This window comes from Saccostrea cucullata, unplaced genomic scaffold (genome assembly GCF_032062105.1).
Source record: "Saccostrea cucullata isolate Sc308-1 unplaced genomic scaffold, CSIRO_AGI_Scuc_v1 ctg2230, whole genome shotgun sequence".
NCBI lineage: Eukaryota > Metazoa > Mollusca > Bivalvia > Ostreida > Ostreidae > Saccostrea > Saccostrea cuccullata.
In genome coordinates, this window is record NW_026936207.1 from 27,676 (window position 1) to 49,187 (window position 21,512).

A 21,512-nucleotide genomic window follows, 5' to 3' on the forward strand; every position below is an offset into this window, starting at 1 on the left:
ATCAGCTTGCAAAAAATATAACTCTCTAGGTATTATCGCATAGATTTGGATCATGGAAATATTAATCCTTATACAGCCTCATGCCTTGACGTCAGGCAATGAAAATCCGAACCTTAAACCCCCACCCCGACCACACCACTTCCTTAAAAATATCATTGTGTCATTTGCCTCATTTTATTTAGAAACATCTGTTTAAATACAGAAAAAATAAAACACATTTATTAATAATAATAATAATAATAGCGTTTAACTAGCATTGCTTCATCAGTGTGATGTGTTTAAATAACATTCAATTGAATCGTCCATCCCCTTTTCCTTTTTTTTTTTCGTTAAATTTAATCTGCATCTGTAAGGAATAAACAAATACAAAAATAAATTTAAACCGGAAAACTATAATTCACCCTCTTCAAACCGCCATTTAAGATTTTAAAATGAATTACACATGAAAATATCGAAAAATAAACACTGTATATTAAGAATGATACTCAGATATTTAGAACAATTCTCAAGTAAGCTAGGACTTTCAGTAAGGCGTGGCATTCTCAGCGCTACGTAATTAGCGCGTTTAAACCACGTCTCTGTGCAGGACAAGACAATGTTATTGGTTATTCGATACACTGATTGGCCTTTTGTCCGAATTTCTATCCCATGTATATTTCAACGGTGAATGAATTCTTTGTAAATCTCAGATGCTAATTTTTAAATGTCGAGAATGCCATGTCATACTGAAAGTCCAAGCTTCCTGAGATTCGTCCTACCTAGCGGCGCTTGATTAGCATCCTGGAGTCCTTCAGATCCCCACTGAACTTGACAGTAGGATTCCAGGGCCAGGGCCAGCCGGACCACGGGCCGTTCAGGAAGGCGATGTAGCAGTTATTAAACCACCAGCCCCCTTCATCCCGGGCACAGTTAAATCCATTCCTGTCATCGTCGCGGTCAGCAGTACTGAAATACATCCCTGACAGGTCGAAGTTATCAGGATAACCGGTGTCTAACATACTGTCCCCTGCAGGATTACAGAAAATTAATCACGGAGACAATTGATAATTAATCACAACTAGAGGTACCGAGAGCAATGAGCTCACTAAATTATACACCCCGCCTCTCATATGAATATTATGGTGGTGTCCATGTTTGCTGTGGGAAACCCAAGATTTGTGTCTGTTTAAAAAATAAAATAGGAAGTGCACAATGGCAATATGTAATAAAGGTTCTGTGAAAGTCTCATCAAATTTCATGCAGTGATATTAGAGGAGTTGCGGATAAGAAATGGGTACGTACCCCTAAGCCCAAAAGACGGATGGACGGACGCACATTCCGATTACTGTTTACCCTTCCGCTTTTCAAGCGGGGGTGTAACATTACTGAACTACATCACAGGCAGATCATGATTTCTCACACAACAATACACTGCGCATATATTTACACATGTACACAATAAGTTAAGGCCTCGCAGATGTAACATGCAAAGAAGTTCACTACCTATAAAGCCCCCGCGGGGTCGTAACCTTGATAGAAAAGGATAGACCTGCACAATCTGCAGTCTTAATCACTCGATACTGCATAATTGTATATATAATATTGATTCAACAAAAAGACATTAAACTGGTTTCGATTCTATAATATGTATATAAAAAATTAATATAGTCGTGATTGCAACAGTAAATCGTCTTCATTCGCCTCCTTCTCAAATATTTTCTCTCATCTCTCTCGATCCTTTCTCTCTTGGGACACCCGCGTGGCGCAGTGGTTGGATCGTCTGCTCTAAAGTGGCGAAGTAAGGAGTTGATCCTTAATCGCGGGTTCGAATTCCACCGTGGGACGTGGAGACCAGTCTTTCGGATGAAACCGTATAAACCGAGGTGCTGGCACGGAAAAGATCATTCTCTGCTCAATGACCCTGAGTGTTGAGTATAGGACAAAATTTGCAGCTCTTCAACGGCAAGGTGTGGCGTCTCTTATGAGTGAAAAATTCTTTAAAGGGACGTTATACAATATACTATCAATCAATCTTTCTCTCTTGTTCTACCTTTGACTTACCTAGGGTCCCCGTTGCAGGTCCTGCAAGAAAGAGTTTGTAATTGTCTCTTTCATCGGAGACGGAGAATCGATGGTACATTTCTTACAGCGTTGTTCCATTCTGGAGAGTGATCGACACATGGAGGAACGAGTTGTTTTCTTTTGTTAACTGATGTATTACGTCATTCCCTGTATTAAGATCAATTGATTTCTTTGGCTGTATGATTGATTGAAATTGATGTTAATGTTTGGTCATATTAAAACCATTTTTTTTTATTTTTTTAAATATAAATTAAACACGATAAATACACGGTTATCGTTTAAAGGTACTTGGACACAGATTTGAAGTTAATATAATCTGTTTTTTTCTCTATAATATTACGAAGTATATATTTTAATAGCATTTCACACAAAAATTACTTTAAAATTTTATTTCATTCTAAAGTTATTCAAACTTTAATTGTTTTGGCGGGTTTGATTGACACATCCTTACACTTTCACAAATTTTAATTTTACTCTTAATATTTAGGAAAAGTGGCAATCTTGTTGTGTATGAATGCAAAATATTGATACTATAATTAAAAAAATTCAGAGTAGACATGTTCGAAAGCAAAACAAACACACAATATATTCTCAGTCCGTGTAGTTGTGGTAAGCAGACTGTGACGATTCAGAACGCTCCCGGTGAAATTTAAACATAAATAAAAACAGAGCTCGTGCCTTGTTTACAAAAACTGTGTACATAACACGAGTGTGATCGATTTGCACACACGGACTTAGCTCGGAATGACGATACTTGTGAAGGTGTTTTGTTTTCTAACATTTTTATTATGAATAAAATTATTTTTATGGATTAAAGTTTTAATATTTCTCATTAATACACAACAAGATTGCCACTTTTCTGAAGGATTAAGAATAAAGTTAAATATGTGAAAGTGTCAGGATGAGTCAATCAAACCCGCCAAAAAATTTAAAGTTTTAATAACTTTTAAATGACATAAGATTTTTAATTAATTTTTGTGTGAAATGCTATTAGAATATATAATTCGTGATATTATGGAGAAAATATTAACTTCAAATCTGTGTCCAAGTACCTTTAAAACACAAATTCATACTTCTCGGTCCTAAAATAACATTTTTGATACGCTTCCATTTTTCTATCTGCCACTGACAATAATTTTTTGTCAAATTTTAAAGCTACTGAAAGTTCTTTTTTTTAATACATTTACCATCCCACTTACCAACCCATACATCCTGTTCCGGTGAACCGAAAGCATACTTATATTCTATCCAGTTCCTATCAAAACTCAGAGATCCATTAACTCGCTTTTGGATTACCTGGAAAAATATTTATTTAGTTATTAATCTGATAAACATTTGTTTCGTAAGTGTGTAATAAATATATAAACCATAAAATACCCAATCTAGTTAAAATTAGATGTTACATCCGCTATATACTCGCTACACTAACATCTGACAACATCCCATAGAGGGTCACGTCAGAGGTCAAATTCGAAACAACTCTATAATTATCCACTCAACAAATATAATATACGATGATTTTACAGGCAACGATTTGATTGGTTGATAGAATTTGACCTCTGACGTGACCCTCTATGGGATTTTGTTAGATGTTAGTGTAGTGAGTATGCGAGCGGATCTAACATTTTATTTTGATTAGATTGTCAAATACCGTCCACCCTCCGCCATTTATGTCCATATCACACTCCACCCTGACAGGACGGGAGCTGTCCTTGTAGAGATAAATCTCATACACCCCTGTATTACCGGAACCATATTCAAGAAGATCCTTACAATCAGTGGATGTAGCTGAAATATTTAAACAAAAAATCCTGATATGCATTATGTGTATGAAATTTGGAGATATTAAACAGTCATCATCCTTAAAGGTCAAATGAAACGAAACAACTAGAGGTACTGTGAGCAATGAGCTCACTAAATGATACCCCCCGCCTCCCATAATGTTCATGTGTTGCTATATATTGTTTTACGGTAATGTGTAAAGAGGAATAACTCGTCCTATCAAATGTTATCCAGAAGCTTCTATATGTGACGTCATAGGTAAACATATAATGACAATGTTCATGTTTTGCTACGGGAAACCTAAAAGACGTGTCGAAAAATAAAGTAAAATAGGAGGTGCAAAATGGCAATATGTAATAAAGATTCTGTGAAAGTTTTATTAAATTTCACAAGCGTAACAGACGGACAGACGGACGGAAATCAAGCGGGGGTATAAATATAGTGCAGAGCAAGTTTTTTAACAGTTTTTTTAACAATGACCTCTAAAATATTTTGGAGAGGAAGGATTAGGTGTAAAAGAGATCTATGAATCCCCTGTCGACTGGTCAAAACCGCCTTTTACTTGTTTTATTTTTTGGTAAACGGGAAAACCCGTGGGCAACTATGAACATGTTTTTAGATAATGGCCTTACTGCTAATAAGGTCGATACAAATCGACCATAGAACTTTCAATATTATGGCTTTAAATAAAACTCTTTAAAATTGTTTCATCAATGGATAAGGGTCTTGTTATACTACACTCTACATATGAAATTAAAAAAAGTTGTGGATAGAGAACTTGAAGTCTTCATGTTTATTAATAAGTTTTGTTGGTTAGTAACCATGAGTTTCTTTTTGACAGATTATCCAAATATGTAACACTTAACAATTCAAACTTCTAAAATGATTAAGAGTTTTGCAATTTTAAATTATTAAAAATTTCTTAATTTCAAAAACTAAAACTTCTTTCGCATATTGGAATTTAATAATTTAGTTCAAAATCCTACACTTTCAAATTTCCAAACAGGTGTAACAGTCTTTTTACGATTTTTACCTTAAATGTTTAAATGTTCAAAGTTCAAATTAAAAAAAAAACGAAGAGCTTATTTTTTAACAAAACAGGCAAAAACAAATTAAATCATTTTGAAGTGAAATATGTCATTTATTATAGTAAATGACGGAAAAGTTTACAAAAGGGGGGTCAGAAAAAGGAGGACTCAAATATAGAGTATTTGTGATCTTTGTTCCACTTACAATTTAGGAGATGAATTCCACTACCTTTTAGATTGTGCTTTTTTCAAGAGAGATCGAAGAAAAAAAAACGTGTTCCAAATATTTTATACTAACCCCAATGTTATCAAATTTCATGACTCGAAAAAATGTAAGGATACTTAAGTCAATTTTGGACTTGCTAAATGTTGTAAAATTTTATTGTCAGTAATAAACAGGTCATAAATAAAATGTTTCATGTTTCAAATGTAAAAGAAAAATGCTTATGTCGTAGCGCAACTATTCTGAATTTAATTAAATTAAATAGTTTGTTCAAATACAGCTTATACCCCGTGGGGATCCGGGTTAGAATAGGTCCTCAGTACCCCCTTGCTTGTCGTAAAAGGCGACTAAATGGGGCTGTCCTTCGGATGAGACCGTATAAACCGAGGCCCCGTGTCACAGCAGGTGTGGCACGATAAAGATCCCTCCTTGCTCAAAGGCCGTAAGTGCCGAGCATAGGCCTAAATTTGCAGCCCTTCACCGGCAATGTTGACGTCTCCATATCAGTGAAATATTCTGAAGAGGGACGTTTAACAGTATACAATCAATCAATCAAATACAGCTTTTATAATTAAAACGGTTTTAGAAAATGCAAGTATAGTTTAAAGCCTGAAATCACAAGTACAATGATAAGGTATGAAACATTACCCGGAGTCAGCTGTTATCTATGCTTCGAACATCAAAAAGTAAAGAAATTTCACGGAAACACATGTCATAAACTTTTACATGCAAACATTTTTCTGAAATGTCTGGAAGTAAAAGCAAGAAAACGTTATCTTCTTCCATAACACCTATAATGGGTTATAATTAAAAACTATTATAGGTACGGTGTACTTTAAGGAACATGGACATAGTTTCAGCTAAAAAATTTCAAATTTATTTTTTCATTTTTACAAATATCTAACTAAGGTCTTTTTATGATTAATGATCGTCAAAAAAATTGAAATTCAGTTCTCGACATACAAGACAGATTTAAAGCTATAAACTTTCGTTATGTAAACAGAGTCGCTGTCATGTTTTTTTTAAAATACATTTCTTAATATTCATATATATGTTCATGTATATGTAGAATCCAAAGCGTATAATTTCAATAAAAAGGTTAATTTTAAATAGGATTAGAAGTTTCTAGTGATTTGCTGAATTCATTTTGTTTTAAATATAATATTTTTGTATGTGTAAACAGAAACAAGGCACGAGTCTTGTTTACGTTATAAATAACCTTGATTTTTTTTATTATCTTTTGTTAGTCAACAAAAGATTTCAAATTTTTGCTGATCATTAGATGATGCCTTAGTTAGGAATTGTAAACATTTATTAACTTTGGTTTTAAAATTCAATTGAAATTGTGTCCATGTCCCTTTAAACCAAGGAGTCATTTTTTTTAAATGTTAATTTCAAAGTTCAATGCTTCCATTTTTATAAAAGTAAGAAACATACATGTATATGATTCATGAAATAATAATGTCGACATTTCTGCACGAAATATACTTATGTTCGAATTGGAAAACTCGTGTAAATAATTCATTTTTGTAATCTGTTTCCTAATATCCCAAGAGAGCATTCATGCTACTGAAACAATGTCTTACAGACTTAGGGTTATTCCAGGTAATTAAACTTCTTTGTTATTAACAGTCCTCTATCATAACGATTTGCAAATAGCAAAGGAATACCTTTTTACTCTTCAAAATTAGGTCAGTGGAACAATTTTTTTATCAGTTATGGTTCGTCTAAGTTTCAAAACGTCTTTTAGATATATAGGCTACTGTAGAGTCCTAAATATGCGCGAAAAATAAATTACGAGGTAGTTTTGCGAGAAGAAACGGCCGCGAAATTAAATAATTCGCTTTTATTTTCATGCTGCTGAAATCAACGTTTAATCTCTTGTTCAATCACCCACTCGCGAATTATTGTTCTCGCAACTTGACGAGAAAGAGCCATTTCGCGTTGATAAGAACTCGCGAAAAATGAATAATCTACACTATATCCTTGCAAATACTTAATGACAGCGAAATGTATATTTAAGGACAGATGATACAAACAAACTTTTGTCAAAGTATTTGAAAATAACACCTTGGGTCATGTTTAAATGAATAAAATGAATCAATTTCACCGCGTAGTTTTTAATTTCTTATTCAAATTTGCACAAAATGGAATTTAAAGTGAAAAATATTTGTATAGATTATATAATTAATAAGAATTAATAAACGCCACTAATAAAGTAATTATCTAATCAATTAACCAGTTATAATTTATTTATTTTCTAGTAGGGTTTCTAGACAAAGCCATTGAGCCGGTGTGTAAACACAATAAGTACTTCGCTTGACCAGGACTGACACCAATGATGTCAGAGCAATGGCGTGCAACATCGGCGATCAAAATATGCATATTAAGAAATTTAAACTTTGAATCTCTGGAACAAGCAATATATTAATTTTCTGACAAGAAAATAATGATGGATGATTTTAATAGCAAATAAACTTTATTATATCAAAAAATCATGATGCATGATAAAAACCCTTTAAATAGAACAGCGTAATTGAGAAATTTGTTTCTCTATAGAGGAAACAATCATGTGTATTTTAGGTCTTGGTAGAATAGAAATAAAGTCCTTGTTCTCGTAAATGATGCAGGATAACCTCCTCGGTCTCTAAATAACGGCTAACGCCTCGGCTTTTAGCTTTCAAACAACATTTCTCGACCTCTGAGGTTAACCTGCAACATTCACGAAAACGCGGTCTCCATTTATTCAGCAATTTATAAGGACTGTTTATAACATTTAAAGGAATGTCTATAAATTAAATTAATTCACATATGAGTTGAATACTGTTAGATGAGTGATTTGTTATCTCAATAGGTTTTAAATAACCACCAAAGATCGAATAGACTGGAAAAATAAATTGTGATTATAATTTGTAAGTGTTTTTGTCACTTTTGTACTGGCATTGAATTTTTTCCCCATATTTTACTTTTGAAACCAGGGCATATTCAGATATATTTGCCATAGAAACGAACGCATTAATATCTATGAATTTTGATGACTCTTAAAACAAAAAATTGTCCTTTATCTGAAGGTACCTATCTTTCAAATTTCCAATCAAGGACAGATGATACAAACAAACTTTTGTCATAAAAATTGAAAACAACAACTTGTGTCATGTTTTAATGAATGAAATCAATATGTTTTACCGCGTAGTTTTTATTTTTTTGTTCGAAGTTGCACAGAAATGGACATTGAAGAGAAAAAAATATTTGTATAGAATAATAAGGATGATTTTAGAAGGGTAGAATTTGAACGTCATACAATTTTCTTATTTTCTAGAAATTTATTATATGCATCATTTGCAATGAAGTAAGGTCAAAAATATATACCAATCAAGGAATCCATTTTTTCGTTTGTATCATCTGTCCTTAAATTCACGACAGATTCGAATTACCTTAACATTTTAGTGAAAACAATTTCTGAAATCTTCTATGTATCTTTGTAATTTAATCGAAATCCTGTATACGTGTATTAGGTCAAATTCAATTTGATTGTTGAAAATATTAAAGATATTGAAAACTAATAGATGATTTTGAAGAATCTCTTCCTTTGAAAGGGAACGATAAGTATTAAGTTTTATACCTACTTGCAAAACTAGATCCAAGTTCCTCTAATATATAATCTGAATAATGACCCAGACACACCGAAAACAAGATGTGTTTGTGAAACGCCATGCGCCCGGCGGCAACAAGTTAAAAAATATATTTTTAGCATATAGGTCACAATCAAGGTCACAAAGTCATTGATCATTGTGTCATTTAATAGAAATTGATTATTGAAGTATGCATACCAAATATGAATCTCTATCTCTGATGGTTAAAACGTTATGGTGAAGGTTCAAAAAAGCTATTAATCAAGGTCACAAGGTCATTGACCATGGTGTCATTTAAAAGAACTTAATCAGTGGTGTATGCATACAAAACATGAATTCTCTATCTTTTATAAGAGTTCAAAAGTTATGGCGAAGGCTAAAGTTTGCAGAAGAAAACTATTTTCAGCATATAGGTCACAGTCTAGGTCACAAGGTCATTGACTTCGGTGTCAGTTGAAAGAACGTAATGAGTGGAGTCAGCATACCAAATATGAAGTCTTTACCATTCAGGGTTTAAAAATTATGGCAAGATTAAATTTGCATACAACCAGACAGACAGGACAAAAACAATATACTCCTGGGATCTTTCGATCCGGGCGCATAAAAATCTTGTGAAATAACTAGTTAACCTCGTGAAGCGTTTGTCGTGATCAGTAATCTTTCAATTTTTTTGACTTAAATAGTTAGTGAATTATGGTGCGGGTATCGTATACGCACTTAGATACCGAGTGTAAGTTACTTATCAATTGTAGATTTATTAATCGCATCTATTATACATGCCCAATACCTAGTAACAATACTTTTAAGGTGGTGATTGAATGGTCAGTAAAGATCTTTATTAGTCTCCTTAATAACGTTAACTAATTATTTTTTACAGTGGAAAAATATTGTTGTTACCTGCTTTGTAGGGATGAGTATCTCTAAAAAATTGTATCGAAATATATCACGATTTTTCCCCAAATTGTAAAGATAATATCAGGATATTTAACAAGCAATTTTTACAATGATTTTAAATAAATAGTCATTATTTTTTTTAAAAAAGATATAATATTGTGAATAAAATTTATCATTTTTGGATGGTAAGATGCCATTCTTTTCACCTTGAACAACATTTTTTAGACTTTCTGTAATTGTAAATTGAAAGATTGAACAAGTAAATAAATATTGTTTGGGCTTTTAATATGTACCTTAATATTTAGGTCTCCGAATGATGATATGTATCACGCAACAAAAAATCGCGATATACCGGTATACCGATAAAATTGCACATCCCTACTGCTTTGTCAGCTTTGTCGTGTTATGTAAAATGTAACAGTTCACATACCTATGTGTTGTACGGAGTTATATTATCTTCAATATGTGTTTAATTTTACTGTAGTTTTCGGTGTAAAAAATATCACCAGGTAATTATAATTTAATCAGGAAGAATTATATTTATACTTGCCGTAACGTCCGTGTCAAATAAAAAAAACATTGCACACGGTCACGAGTATTCTAACAAAAGAAAAACCACTTCTGATATTTTTTTCGGTCTACTCTGAACGCAAAATTGTTTACTTACATACCAGTGAAAACCACACATTCCTAAATTGTTAAATGCGTGTAGGTTAAATCGATTTTTATTGAGGAAAAATTTATTTAAAAAAAATTACATGCGCAATTATTAATCGTCATTCTTAAACGAAGGAAAGCCATAAAATCGATGCATGTATGTATATTTATATGATTTACATACAATATAATAATTTATCATATGGTTTGCTGCATTTAATTTTTGTCAAAACAATTAACAATTCACTTAATATGTTTTACAAATGCATGATCAACCAAAATACAGCCAAACTTGTTTTAATTAAGAGGCCACCTTTGGGAAGTCTGGAAACTGGCCACTTAAGACAGGTAGCCTCCTATACCAGTTTCCTCTCAAAATAGCCAGTCGGTCAATAAATAAACAACATTAAGCACTACAGTCAGATTAATTAATCATAATTAAACAGGTCAATTTCACAAAAGCTTTTTATGTGTATATATAATAATTCAAGCTCATTTAAAAAGAATATTAAAGAATTCAAAATGTTTAAGGTTTTGTGCATGTTTCTGTTTCTACATATTTCTTAAAATTCTTGCATTCATCATTGTGCTTTTGTTACATTGAAATATTAAATAAATTCTTTTAATTTTCATTTGAAGAAATACATACAGTGCCTGACTATTATCTTTTTTTTATAAAGAAATAAATACACAAAAATACAGATTAATGGAAAACTAGATCCTGTCATGAGACAGTAATACCCGCACTAAGGTGTTTGCCTCTAAATACACCCTCCTTCATATAGGACTTTCCAAGGGAAAAGTCAAAATAATTCTATAATTATCACTGTACATGTATTCGTCAAACTGAGCATAAAAATTTTCAGGTGACCATATGATCTAAGAGCCTCATATATGTATTTTGTATACTTAATTCATTACCAGTCTGAAATAATAGAATTTAATTAATGAAGTAAATTACTTTATTAGATTCTGATAAATATTTTGCCCATAATCTGGAACTTTTTAAATTTACCTTCTCAACGACATAAAATATTATTTTAGAACAAAGCGTTTTTGATGAATTTATCAAAATGTGCAAATTGATTTTTAATATTTTGTCTGGAAAAAAACCCCATTTAAAATACAACCCAATTAATTTGTCAATGCCTATCCCCCCCATCTCACACACACACACACACACACACACACACACACACACACACACACACACACACACATCCTCTCTCTCACACATTTTTTAAAATAGACATAGACGGCAAAGTTATGTTAAAACATCGTTTATTATGACAGTTTGAAATTTGTTCTTGTACTAAACCGTTTTACGTGTGAACATCATATTGAAAATTTCTACATTCACTTTGGGTTTGCGTCACCCATTATCATATTTTTATATAGATATCACCACTCGGCACACCTCGGCCGAATCATACTTCATCTAATGTAGGCGACGGAATCAGCAAAGGTTTGCCGAATAAGATTATTTAGCCTGACCTTTTTTGCCTGACCATTTTATTTGACCTCTTGATCTCTTGATCTTGGAGTTTGACCCACTTTTACAAAAAAAAAAATAGCTTAAACTTGGCCTAAGTTTTGAACAGTTGGTGCTAGGACTTTCATGCTTAACATGTGTAATCATTGTGAACTTTCAACAGGTATAACTATTTTTGACCTTGACCCTAGAGTTTAACCCAATTTAACTTTAACCTTGGCAATAACTTTTGAACAGGTGAGGAAGTACTGGGGATTTCTCTCTTATTTCACATGTGTATTCCTTGTGACAAGACTTTCCCTTTGATACCAACAATTTTGACCTTTTGACCTCGACCTTGGAGTTTGACTTACATTTGAGAAACTTCAACCTTTGCCAAAAGCTGCCATAACAGTTGCTGTCACAAGAAACAAACAAATAACTAAAAAAAACACAGTATACATGTACATATTTTATATTCAACAGATACATGTATACTTCTGGTCATATCTCTAGTTCTCCCTTGAATCAGACATGGTGATATAAATATTTTACAAATAATTATTATAAGAGTTGAAAAGGTTGTGCATATTAAAATATACTAAGCTCTGCGGATGAATTACCGTTTATACTCGCCTATAAATATTGGTTTAAATCTCTGTGTCCTACTTATAGGCGCGTTATAAAGAAATATGTATTTTTCTGGAGACTGAAATGTAGTATTTGCATTTCTGATGATTATGGAATAAAAGTCTGAATATATGTGACTATTAATGTATTCTTAGAATACACAAATTACAAATATTTCTATATTTTAAAAAAAAATTATTTGTATTTTAAGTGAGCATTTACTTTTTGTTTAATGATTTCAGATTAAATATCTGTGTCATTTCGAAAATTGTTTGTTTTGGAACCGTTCAAACAACAATGGAATCACTTGAAATTGTCGCCCAATTTTTGCAAAAAATTGTACCGACTTATAAGCGGGTCAATAGCAAATCCCACCAAAATAACGTCAAAAAATACTACCGACTTATAGGCGAGTATATACGGTAGATATACCAGTTTACCTTTATTTTTACAAACATAATGTTTTCTGAAATGCACTAGCACTGTTTTCTCTGTTTTCTCTCGTCTCGTCTGCAAACTTTTCACATTCTTAACTTCATAAGAACCACTGGGCCAATTTCAACGAAGGACTTTTTCCAACATAAATCTTCTTCTTAAGAACCGCAAGGACATTTATTATACCCCATTTTCGCTTAAGGTAGGGGACATTAAATCTCATTTGTTTGTCAGTCTGTCCATCTGTAACAATAAATTTAACCTTGGTCATCATGGTCATATATTTTGAATGAGAAGAGACAGGACTTTAATATCAAACATGTGTATTAGTATTTAACAGGGACAATACCATTCTAAATACACTATGATTTTTATTACCCATGACCTTGAAGTTTGACCTACTGCCATATACAAATTATTTGTTTTAAATTGATCATTTTGAAAGATAAATGAAAGGACATTCATATTATACATGCATGTATATTACCTGTGATAAGACCTTTCCAAATGTATCATGACTTTTTTACTCTGTGACCTTGACCTTGAAGTTTAACTTACTTTTCAATAATGTTGTATTTTTTTGATTAAGAAGAGATACACATTTCACATTTCACGTGTACATTACCCATAACAAGATGTTTTCCAACATGCTATGATTTTTTACCCCTTGACCTTGATGTTTTACCAAAATTTCAAAAGAGTGAACTCTCCCAAAAGAGGATTAGGCCACTGTGTTAAATGAAGTAGGAGTTCATGGAAGATGGGACCACCAACCATCTCCCAAAAGATGATTAGGCTACTGTGTAAAATGTAAGAGGAGTTCAGGGAAGACAGGGCTTTTTACATAATAAACATCATTTTTCGACCCCCATTAGACCCCCCGGGGCAAAATCAAAATTCCGAAACCTCACTGCACATCTACATGACACCACCAACCATCTCCCATAAGATGATTAGGCTGCTGAGTAAAATGTAAGAGGAGTTCAGGGAAGATGGGGCTTTTTGCGTAAAAAACGTCATTTTTCAACCCCCATTGGACCCCCGGGGCAAAATCAAAATTCGAAAACCTTACTGCACATCTACATGACACCAAAAATCATCCCCTAAAAGGTGATTAGGCTGCTGAGTAAAATGTAGAAGGAGTTCAGGGAAGACGAGACTTTTTGCATAATATTTTTAAATAATCGGTATAATAAATAATTGACCCTGGTTGGATAATTTTTTGGTGATAAGGTCACTTCAGGACCTGAGATTTTGACTTATTATATATTTTAGGTTTTGATAAATGTTTAAAAAGGGAAATAGAAAGAGGTGATTGTTTAATATCATTATTTCGTTTCTTTCTAAAATTTAGATAGTAGATGTAGAGGGAGGGGGGGGGGGGGGGGGGTTGAACACTGAAATAGAATCTTTCCATTACTAAACTCTAAAATCAAAATTTTTGTTTTTACATATTTTTTTTCAAAGTGCGTGAAGTGTATCCATGGTAAAATATATCGATGTAAACTCTTAACGCACTTTGAAAAAAAAATTCAAAGTGAGTTGAGTATGTCCCAAATTTAACGCACTTAAAAAAAATTCAAAGTGCCATTTTTTCTATGAATTCCCCCAAAACAACGAAATGATTGTGGGTATACAGTACCGACCAGACCCAACCTGACACTAAGCAGTCCAGAGCAGTCCCGGGGACTGCTTTCTGGGACTGCTAAAGCAGTCCCACAGCAGTCCCAGAGCGGTCCCAGCAGTCCCAGCGGTCCCAGAGAGCAGTCCCAGCAGTCCCAGAAAGCAGTCCCAGTGAGCGGGGTTTATTAATTTAATAGGCTGAGCTAACTCAGAAATGAGATTTGCAATAAACAATGGAACTATAAAAGGCAGTAGAAATTGATTCTGGGTAGTATGCCAGGAATTCTTACATGTATGTGGTCATTTATGAATAGTACGCGCATAGAAACAAACTGAAAAAATATTTATTGAAGGAAGAGGGCTTTCACACGTGCATGTATGAATTAAACTGAACATGAATATTTAATCACAATTATCGGGTATATTAATAATTCAATTTCTTAATTTTTTGTGATTGATACTGTTTCCCATACGGGTATTTATTTTTTATACAGAAAATTAAACATGAATTAATTATTTTCCACCAGTAAGAATTAGTTTTAATTAGATCTTATCGTTATATGGCCAATTTCCATATACTATCGGGATACTCAAAAAGAATTTTCTTTAGTATTAGGGCTTTTAGAAAAATCTTTGTTAAATTTTGCCAAGCATTATTTTTCAGTCATTATTATTTTTACTGACATGTTAATTTAATTATTGTTGATTTCTCTATCTTTAAAATACTCAATTTTAAGTGTTTTATTTGTAAATGTTAGAATGTACATCACCAGGATGGATCCCTCAGATTATGTTCAAAATTAATTAACCCTGAAAGAAATCATACACATTTCATTTATCAATTTTATTTGTGCATTACATACCGGTAGATTGAAATTAGGGTCATTGTTGACTAGCATGTTCAATGATGTGAAACGCTGATATGTATACCCAAATAACACGCACTGATTTTCTGCCCTAAGGCGATTGAAACCGCGGGTGTTGATACCATTTTATAAACATTAATCGGCCAGGTAAATAAACACAAGCAAAACAAAAAAGAAATAAATCATAATTCCCGTTATTTTTAACTGTTTATTTATAAAATAAATGTACCCTTTTGATAATTTGTTTATAAATTAAAAACTACCGGTAATTCATTAATAAATTCTCCAATGATTATTTACATTGTTCCACATGTACATTGTTTAAGTTACGGGTTACGGAAGAATGGTAGCATAATTTTATTTCAAGGTCATTTAATTAACTGTTAGTCTTTATTTGGAGGTTGCATGGAATACTTTTTTAAGCGTGATACTCATAAAACATGTACAGCTTTTCATGTGGCTTTTCAATTAAAAATCTTATATCTAACTGTAATGATTATTTTTAAATAGTGCCAATTAATGCAAATTTTGAGTGCACATAATTTTACATTAAATAAAAAATAGGCCTACATGTAGATATTTTTGTTCATAAACCTGTAGTTTATTTTTAGGTATAATAAAAATCTTCTCCTGACTTACTTATTGAACAACTTTATTTAAAAAAATATTCTAAACTAAATTTGTGTCAATATACAGTCTCTGAAAATATTAATTAACTATATAAATCACTTCTTATCAAAAGATTGTAAGAAATCCTTGCTTTTTTAATAGTTTAAACTCCTCTCTGCTGCTAGTAAACAAAACAACTGGGAGTCTGCAAATTCAGAATACACAAGGGGGCGGAGCTATCATGTCACTCAGAACCTCTTTCACACATGAGTGAACAAAGCAGTCCCAGAAAGCAGTCCCAGGGACAGCTGGGACTGCTGGGACTGCTAGGTCTGCTTTTTAGAGCAGTCTCATAGCTGTCCCGGAGCAGTCCCACAGCAGTCCCAGAGCGGTCCGAAAGCAGTCCTGGGGACTGCTTTCTGGGACTGCTAGGGTGTCAGGTTGGGTCTGGACGGTACTGTACTATGATAAAGTGTTCATTTTAAAGGCTTTTCTGCAAAAAAGTAACGGATCAATATTTCTAGAAAGTGAACATTTTACAGAAATTTAAATTTTAATTCCATCTATCGCAGTCATTTGTAATTGGGAGTAAGTGTTTATTTCAGAGATTTTCTCAGTGTGACAATATAAGATTAATAAAAAGCAGCAGGAATCGTATCACCGTAGAAGCAACCATTTCCATAAATATGTATTCTTATGAACTACTAAGTCGTCTTCCTATCCTATAATGGCAGAACAAAGATTGATAGCCACAAAAAAAATCACGAAAAGTTTATACATATGTATGTGTATAATCAGAAAAAATCATTTCATGAATAATATCTGAAAAAGGATAATATACAAACGATATACAGCTTTCGGAATGTCAATCATTTTGAAAGGCAAAAATAGTTCTGAGGTCAGATGAAATGCAATAATATTACATGTATTCACTTGTGCAACTATTCATGTATCCCTTACTTCATTTTAAATTCTGGTAATAAAAAAAAAACAAAAAAAAAAAAAAACAAAAACAAAACAAACAAACAAAAAAAAACCACGACGGAAGTTGCAATAACATCTTGTAAATTTGGTATCAAGAACTTTAATATATTTTTCACAGTACTGAAAATCCCTTCTTTGCAACAATATACAATCAATTTTAATAAATACATTCCTATGCTAGGCTTCCCATTCTTAAGGTCTTGATATGAATATAGAAAGAAATAGAATGATTGTTAAAGAGATCTATTGGCTGTTTCCAAAGAATTCTACATGCAGCGATAATCCACCATTCTTTAACGAGCTATAATTAGCTGTAATATTTAAATTTAAATCAATGTTCGTAAGGTAAACGCATCGATTGCCTTTATGTCTTTGCCATAGGGTAGCTTGTTTTCAGTTTTGAAGCAAAAGGGTAAGCGTTACGCTAAATTAAAGACCTATGTCACAAATCCTATGATTGAAAGAGGGTTGTCTTCGAACATATTAAATGTAAGTACCCGATTTCAATAAAATTTAATAAATTGTCAACTTTCGTTTTAGAATTATTACGCAGCTGCAATGTATGTATTATTTAAATGCAATTCAAAACACACTGTTCAAAGCATTTCGGTTTAAATGTTTGTTTGTAAAGAATACATGTGTACAACTGAAAAAGGAAAATTTAACTAGAAGGTTCCAATCCTTATGTTCGATTACATTTATTGCAAAATCGAGTAACTTGATTGTTCTAATGACACAATATCTTTAAGTGTTAAAATCCATTATTTAATTACATAAACTTTGTACTCATAGATGTTTTTACAAGTGTATATTTAAGGAATGTTTTTAAGTTTTGAGTGAGTTATTGGTGTGTGAATCACGCAGACTTGTCACGTAGGCATATTTCATGAAGTGCGCTAGCGCTTCATGAAAAATATGCCTATGTGCAAGTATGTGTGATTCACACACCCATAATTCACACTAAACTGAAAAACATTCCTTATATTTACATTTTACAACTCTGGAAGCAACTAAAATATACTCAATATTTGAATTTCTCGCTGTCCTTTATCGCTGCATTTTACTAACGTCGCTGCAGCCTCATTGTGACGTCATGTTAACGCACGTTTTTCATTGTATATTTCTACGCGTGAGTATACACAAAAATGACTTTCAAATCAATTTCACAGTTGGCTTAGTAGAAAAACACAGCGAATGTAAATATTGAAGAATACTGATAGTTTTAAAGATGAACTTATAAACAGAAAAATAACCAAAGTCCTTATACAATTTTACAAGCTTTTTTTTGCTATGCATGTGCTGTTAAATTTTTTCCATGACTAATTGCATGATTAACCATTTTTCTTCAAATGTTTTCTTAGATTTTTTTCAAAATTGATTTAATATTGTTAATTGAATGATATCTTATCTAACGCAGAAATTTGAATTTTAAACCGAAAGAACTCCCTTCTAATCTTAATTTTAAGAAGACAAATATACTGTTCATTGAGATTAAAACATGAACACATCAGTAGAAAGGCAAATATTCGAGAGAAAAAAATACATATTTTCTGCAAAGAGTCTAAGCCCCTCACATATATGTATACTCAACAAAAAAGAAACGCATATTCAGCTTAAACATGATAATCTAAGTTTTCAGTTTACTCCTTATTCTTTTATTAGTGATTTTAGAGAATTTTGATAAAATTCAAACATGTCCTGTGTTGTGGGTAGAAAAGTTCACGTTTATGTCATTGTCGACGCCTCCAAATTCTAGGGGCATACCGTCTAAAACATCCATTTGTCCTTTGCGACGTCTAAGCGCAACTGGATTTCCAATGTACGGATGTCGTGCACAAATACTAGCTCCTCTCAGTCTCTTGCGAACAATTTATGCTGATACAATTTATGCTGATTTTTTTCATCTAGCAATTGTAGCAGCAGTTTTACAGCAGTTCTGAATCGCGTGAGGTGCTGAAAAGGAGGGGGGGGGGGTCTGACGAACCTGCCTTGGTGTGGTTACCTGCAGATAGCCGATTCTTGGTCTTCTGACGATAGTTTAACGGCTGCAAAGGCCATTGATGTGTTCCAAATGCAGTTGCAACTTCCTGTTGCCTAGCTCCATTAAGTATCTTCGTTAGCCTGGTTGTGTTCATCTTTGTTTCGGCGTGGCATTACAGCATCAACATTTCAATCAGATCTTAAATATGGGTTTAATAGGAGTGATAATAGTTTCTTTAAATCCAAAATATCAACAAAAAATGAAATCCGATTTAGAAGAAATCATGAAAAACAATAGTTTCAGAAACATGTTTAATCAAGGGAGATAATTCAACACTTGGGTTTTAAAACCCCATGTTTTCCTTTAAACATGTCACAGGTATCTAATGATATAAAATATTGTTGTTCCATGTACATTTTAAAAATTTCTTTGACGAGTAAAACAATATACGTTTCTTTTTTTGTTGAGTATACATATGATACATTAAATGAATCATTAGCAATATCAATTTCTTTCTGCAGTGTATTGGTGTTTGTATCATATATACAATGCTTGCTTAATATATATATATATATATATATATATATATATATATATATATATATATATATATATATATATATATATATATATATATATATATATTACTGACTTGTCCTAATCTAGCATGTCCTCCAATAACTATGGGTATTTCGTGAATTCATGCCCTTTGAGTAAAGAGGAGACAACTAAGGCAGCTAGCAGACTAAAATGTGGAATTGATGAGAACGGACGGAGTCAATATGTTTGCGTTCCAAATCAAAGCCTTACAGCTCTTGTTGAGTTTTGTTATACAAGGACAATTATTGGACTTTTTCAGATAGGTAAAACATTATACCTGTAAGTTTTGCAATTTTTTTTATTAAACGCTCTCTCTCTCCCTCTCTCTTTTCTACAAATATTGCCTATATTGAAACATTTACTGAACTCTACTTTTCATACCAAGGTCATTGCCTAATAGTGGTCGGAAATGGATTCTTGGACCAAATAAGCTGTAAAAGATTCACAAAGGGATGTCCAACAGAACATTTTAGAAGTACAGACCTGTACAAATGTAAATATTAAATGGATAAACACTTTTTTTTTTTATTTTTGCATGATACCTGATATGCCATTGTCAATATTAATGAAGGAGGCTCAAGACACCCAAAATTTAATTTTATTTCACGAATAACTCTTTATTTTGTTACATGTAAGGGTGTGACCCTCAAGGCGGAAGCACTTATTCAGTTTTAATTTATGTCGAACTCGATCGTCAAACTGCACGTGACCTTAGATACGTCTAGACTTTGATGTCAGATGACCCATACTTAAGGGGGGACCTATGTCGTTCGACGTCAAAGCAGCGTTATATGACGTTACAATAGCGACGTTTGTTTTTTTTTCCCGCTGACTTTTGCAGCTGTGATTATAGGCATAACATTGTTATTAATCAAAAACGTACCCAGTTTACAAAAAGGAAATTTTTTCATCATTTAAAAAGTTTTATTTGATTTATGGAGTTTGTTAATTTTAGAATTCTCTTCCTTTGGTTGATAATTCATAGCAATTTCAGTTGTGAAGAAATACCTCTATGATATGCTGATATAATAATGCAAAAAATATAAGATAAAATTCAGCAAAGACAGCGGCTTAAATAAGGAAAATTTGTTTAATTTTATGATAACCATTAATTGTATTTTCTGGATAAAACTAAAAAAAATTAAGAAATGTACTTGTACCTATATTAACTTATTGATTTATAGTGTATGTAGATTTTATTGTATAAAGTCATTCCTAGGTTCCCTTACGTGTCGGTTGTTGACGGGGAAGGGGGGATGATAAGAATGAAGAAGAAAAGAGTTTATCTGTTTAAATTATTTCTTATCAAAACAATATACTCGTTTTTTGCAAAATAGTCTTATATTCAGATGTTTGTCAGTACTAACTAACCTTTTTTTTAGTGCAGAAAGGTCAATAATTATAACAGAAGAGTACGAAAATAAAAGAAAACGTCATATTTCTCGTTTATTTTATCACAAAGGTATACTTTTTTCCTTGTTAAAATAAAGAGAGGGCTCATTTCTTTCAAAAAATATGATTTACAACATTTTCACACAAAGACTTTTTGAGATATTACCTGTTATGCATGTCGGAATTGTAAAAAATACGACAAGAAAAACGGGGTGATACTCTCAATGTGCTCCTTTATAATTTTTCATGCGAAATGAATTACAATGAATTTGCCTTTATTTTAAAGATGGAAGTCATATAAATTAGATACATGTTGATTTCGAATGTGATTTGACATTTTTGGTTCTTTTTAGCGCATATTTGGAGTAGAACAATAATGTCTGAAAATGATCTATTTTTAGCATTTCACACTGTTTTTGCACGTGCTCCTGTGTAAAAATAAGCATATAAAGGTATTGTTTTAATACCTAAAAATTAAGATCAAGTGGTCAGAAAAGAAATGTCAAAGTTTTGAAAATTCACACAAAGACTTTTCGGACATAGGTCGTTAGAGCCCTCTGCGCTAGCTTTTATGTAGATTTCAAGTATCCAAAATGAAGGTCATCATACCATAAACATTTTTCAGTCATATTTAAACTTAAGGT

At 32.4% G+C, this 21,512-nt stretch overlaps 1 protein-coding gene across 1 annotated transcript; it reads right to left on the minus strand.

Annotated features, from left to right (window-relative positions):
- Positions 1-758: 758 nt before the first annotated feature.
- Positions 759-19,030, minus strand: LOC134244990 (ficolin-2-like). Its single transcript, XM_062727238.1, has 4 exons — positions 18,880-19,030; positions 3,713-3,849; positions 3,261-3,357; positions 759-1,006 (listed from the first exon to the last, which is right to left on the minus strand). Exons 1-4 carry the CDS (start codon positions 19,028-19,030, stop codon positions 759-761), a joined length of 633 nt encoding a protein of 210 aa, XP_062583222.1.
- Between the last annotated feature and the right edge of the window lie 2,482 nt (positions 19,031-21,512).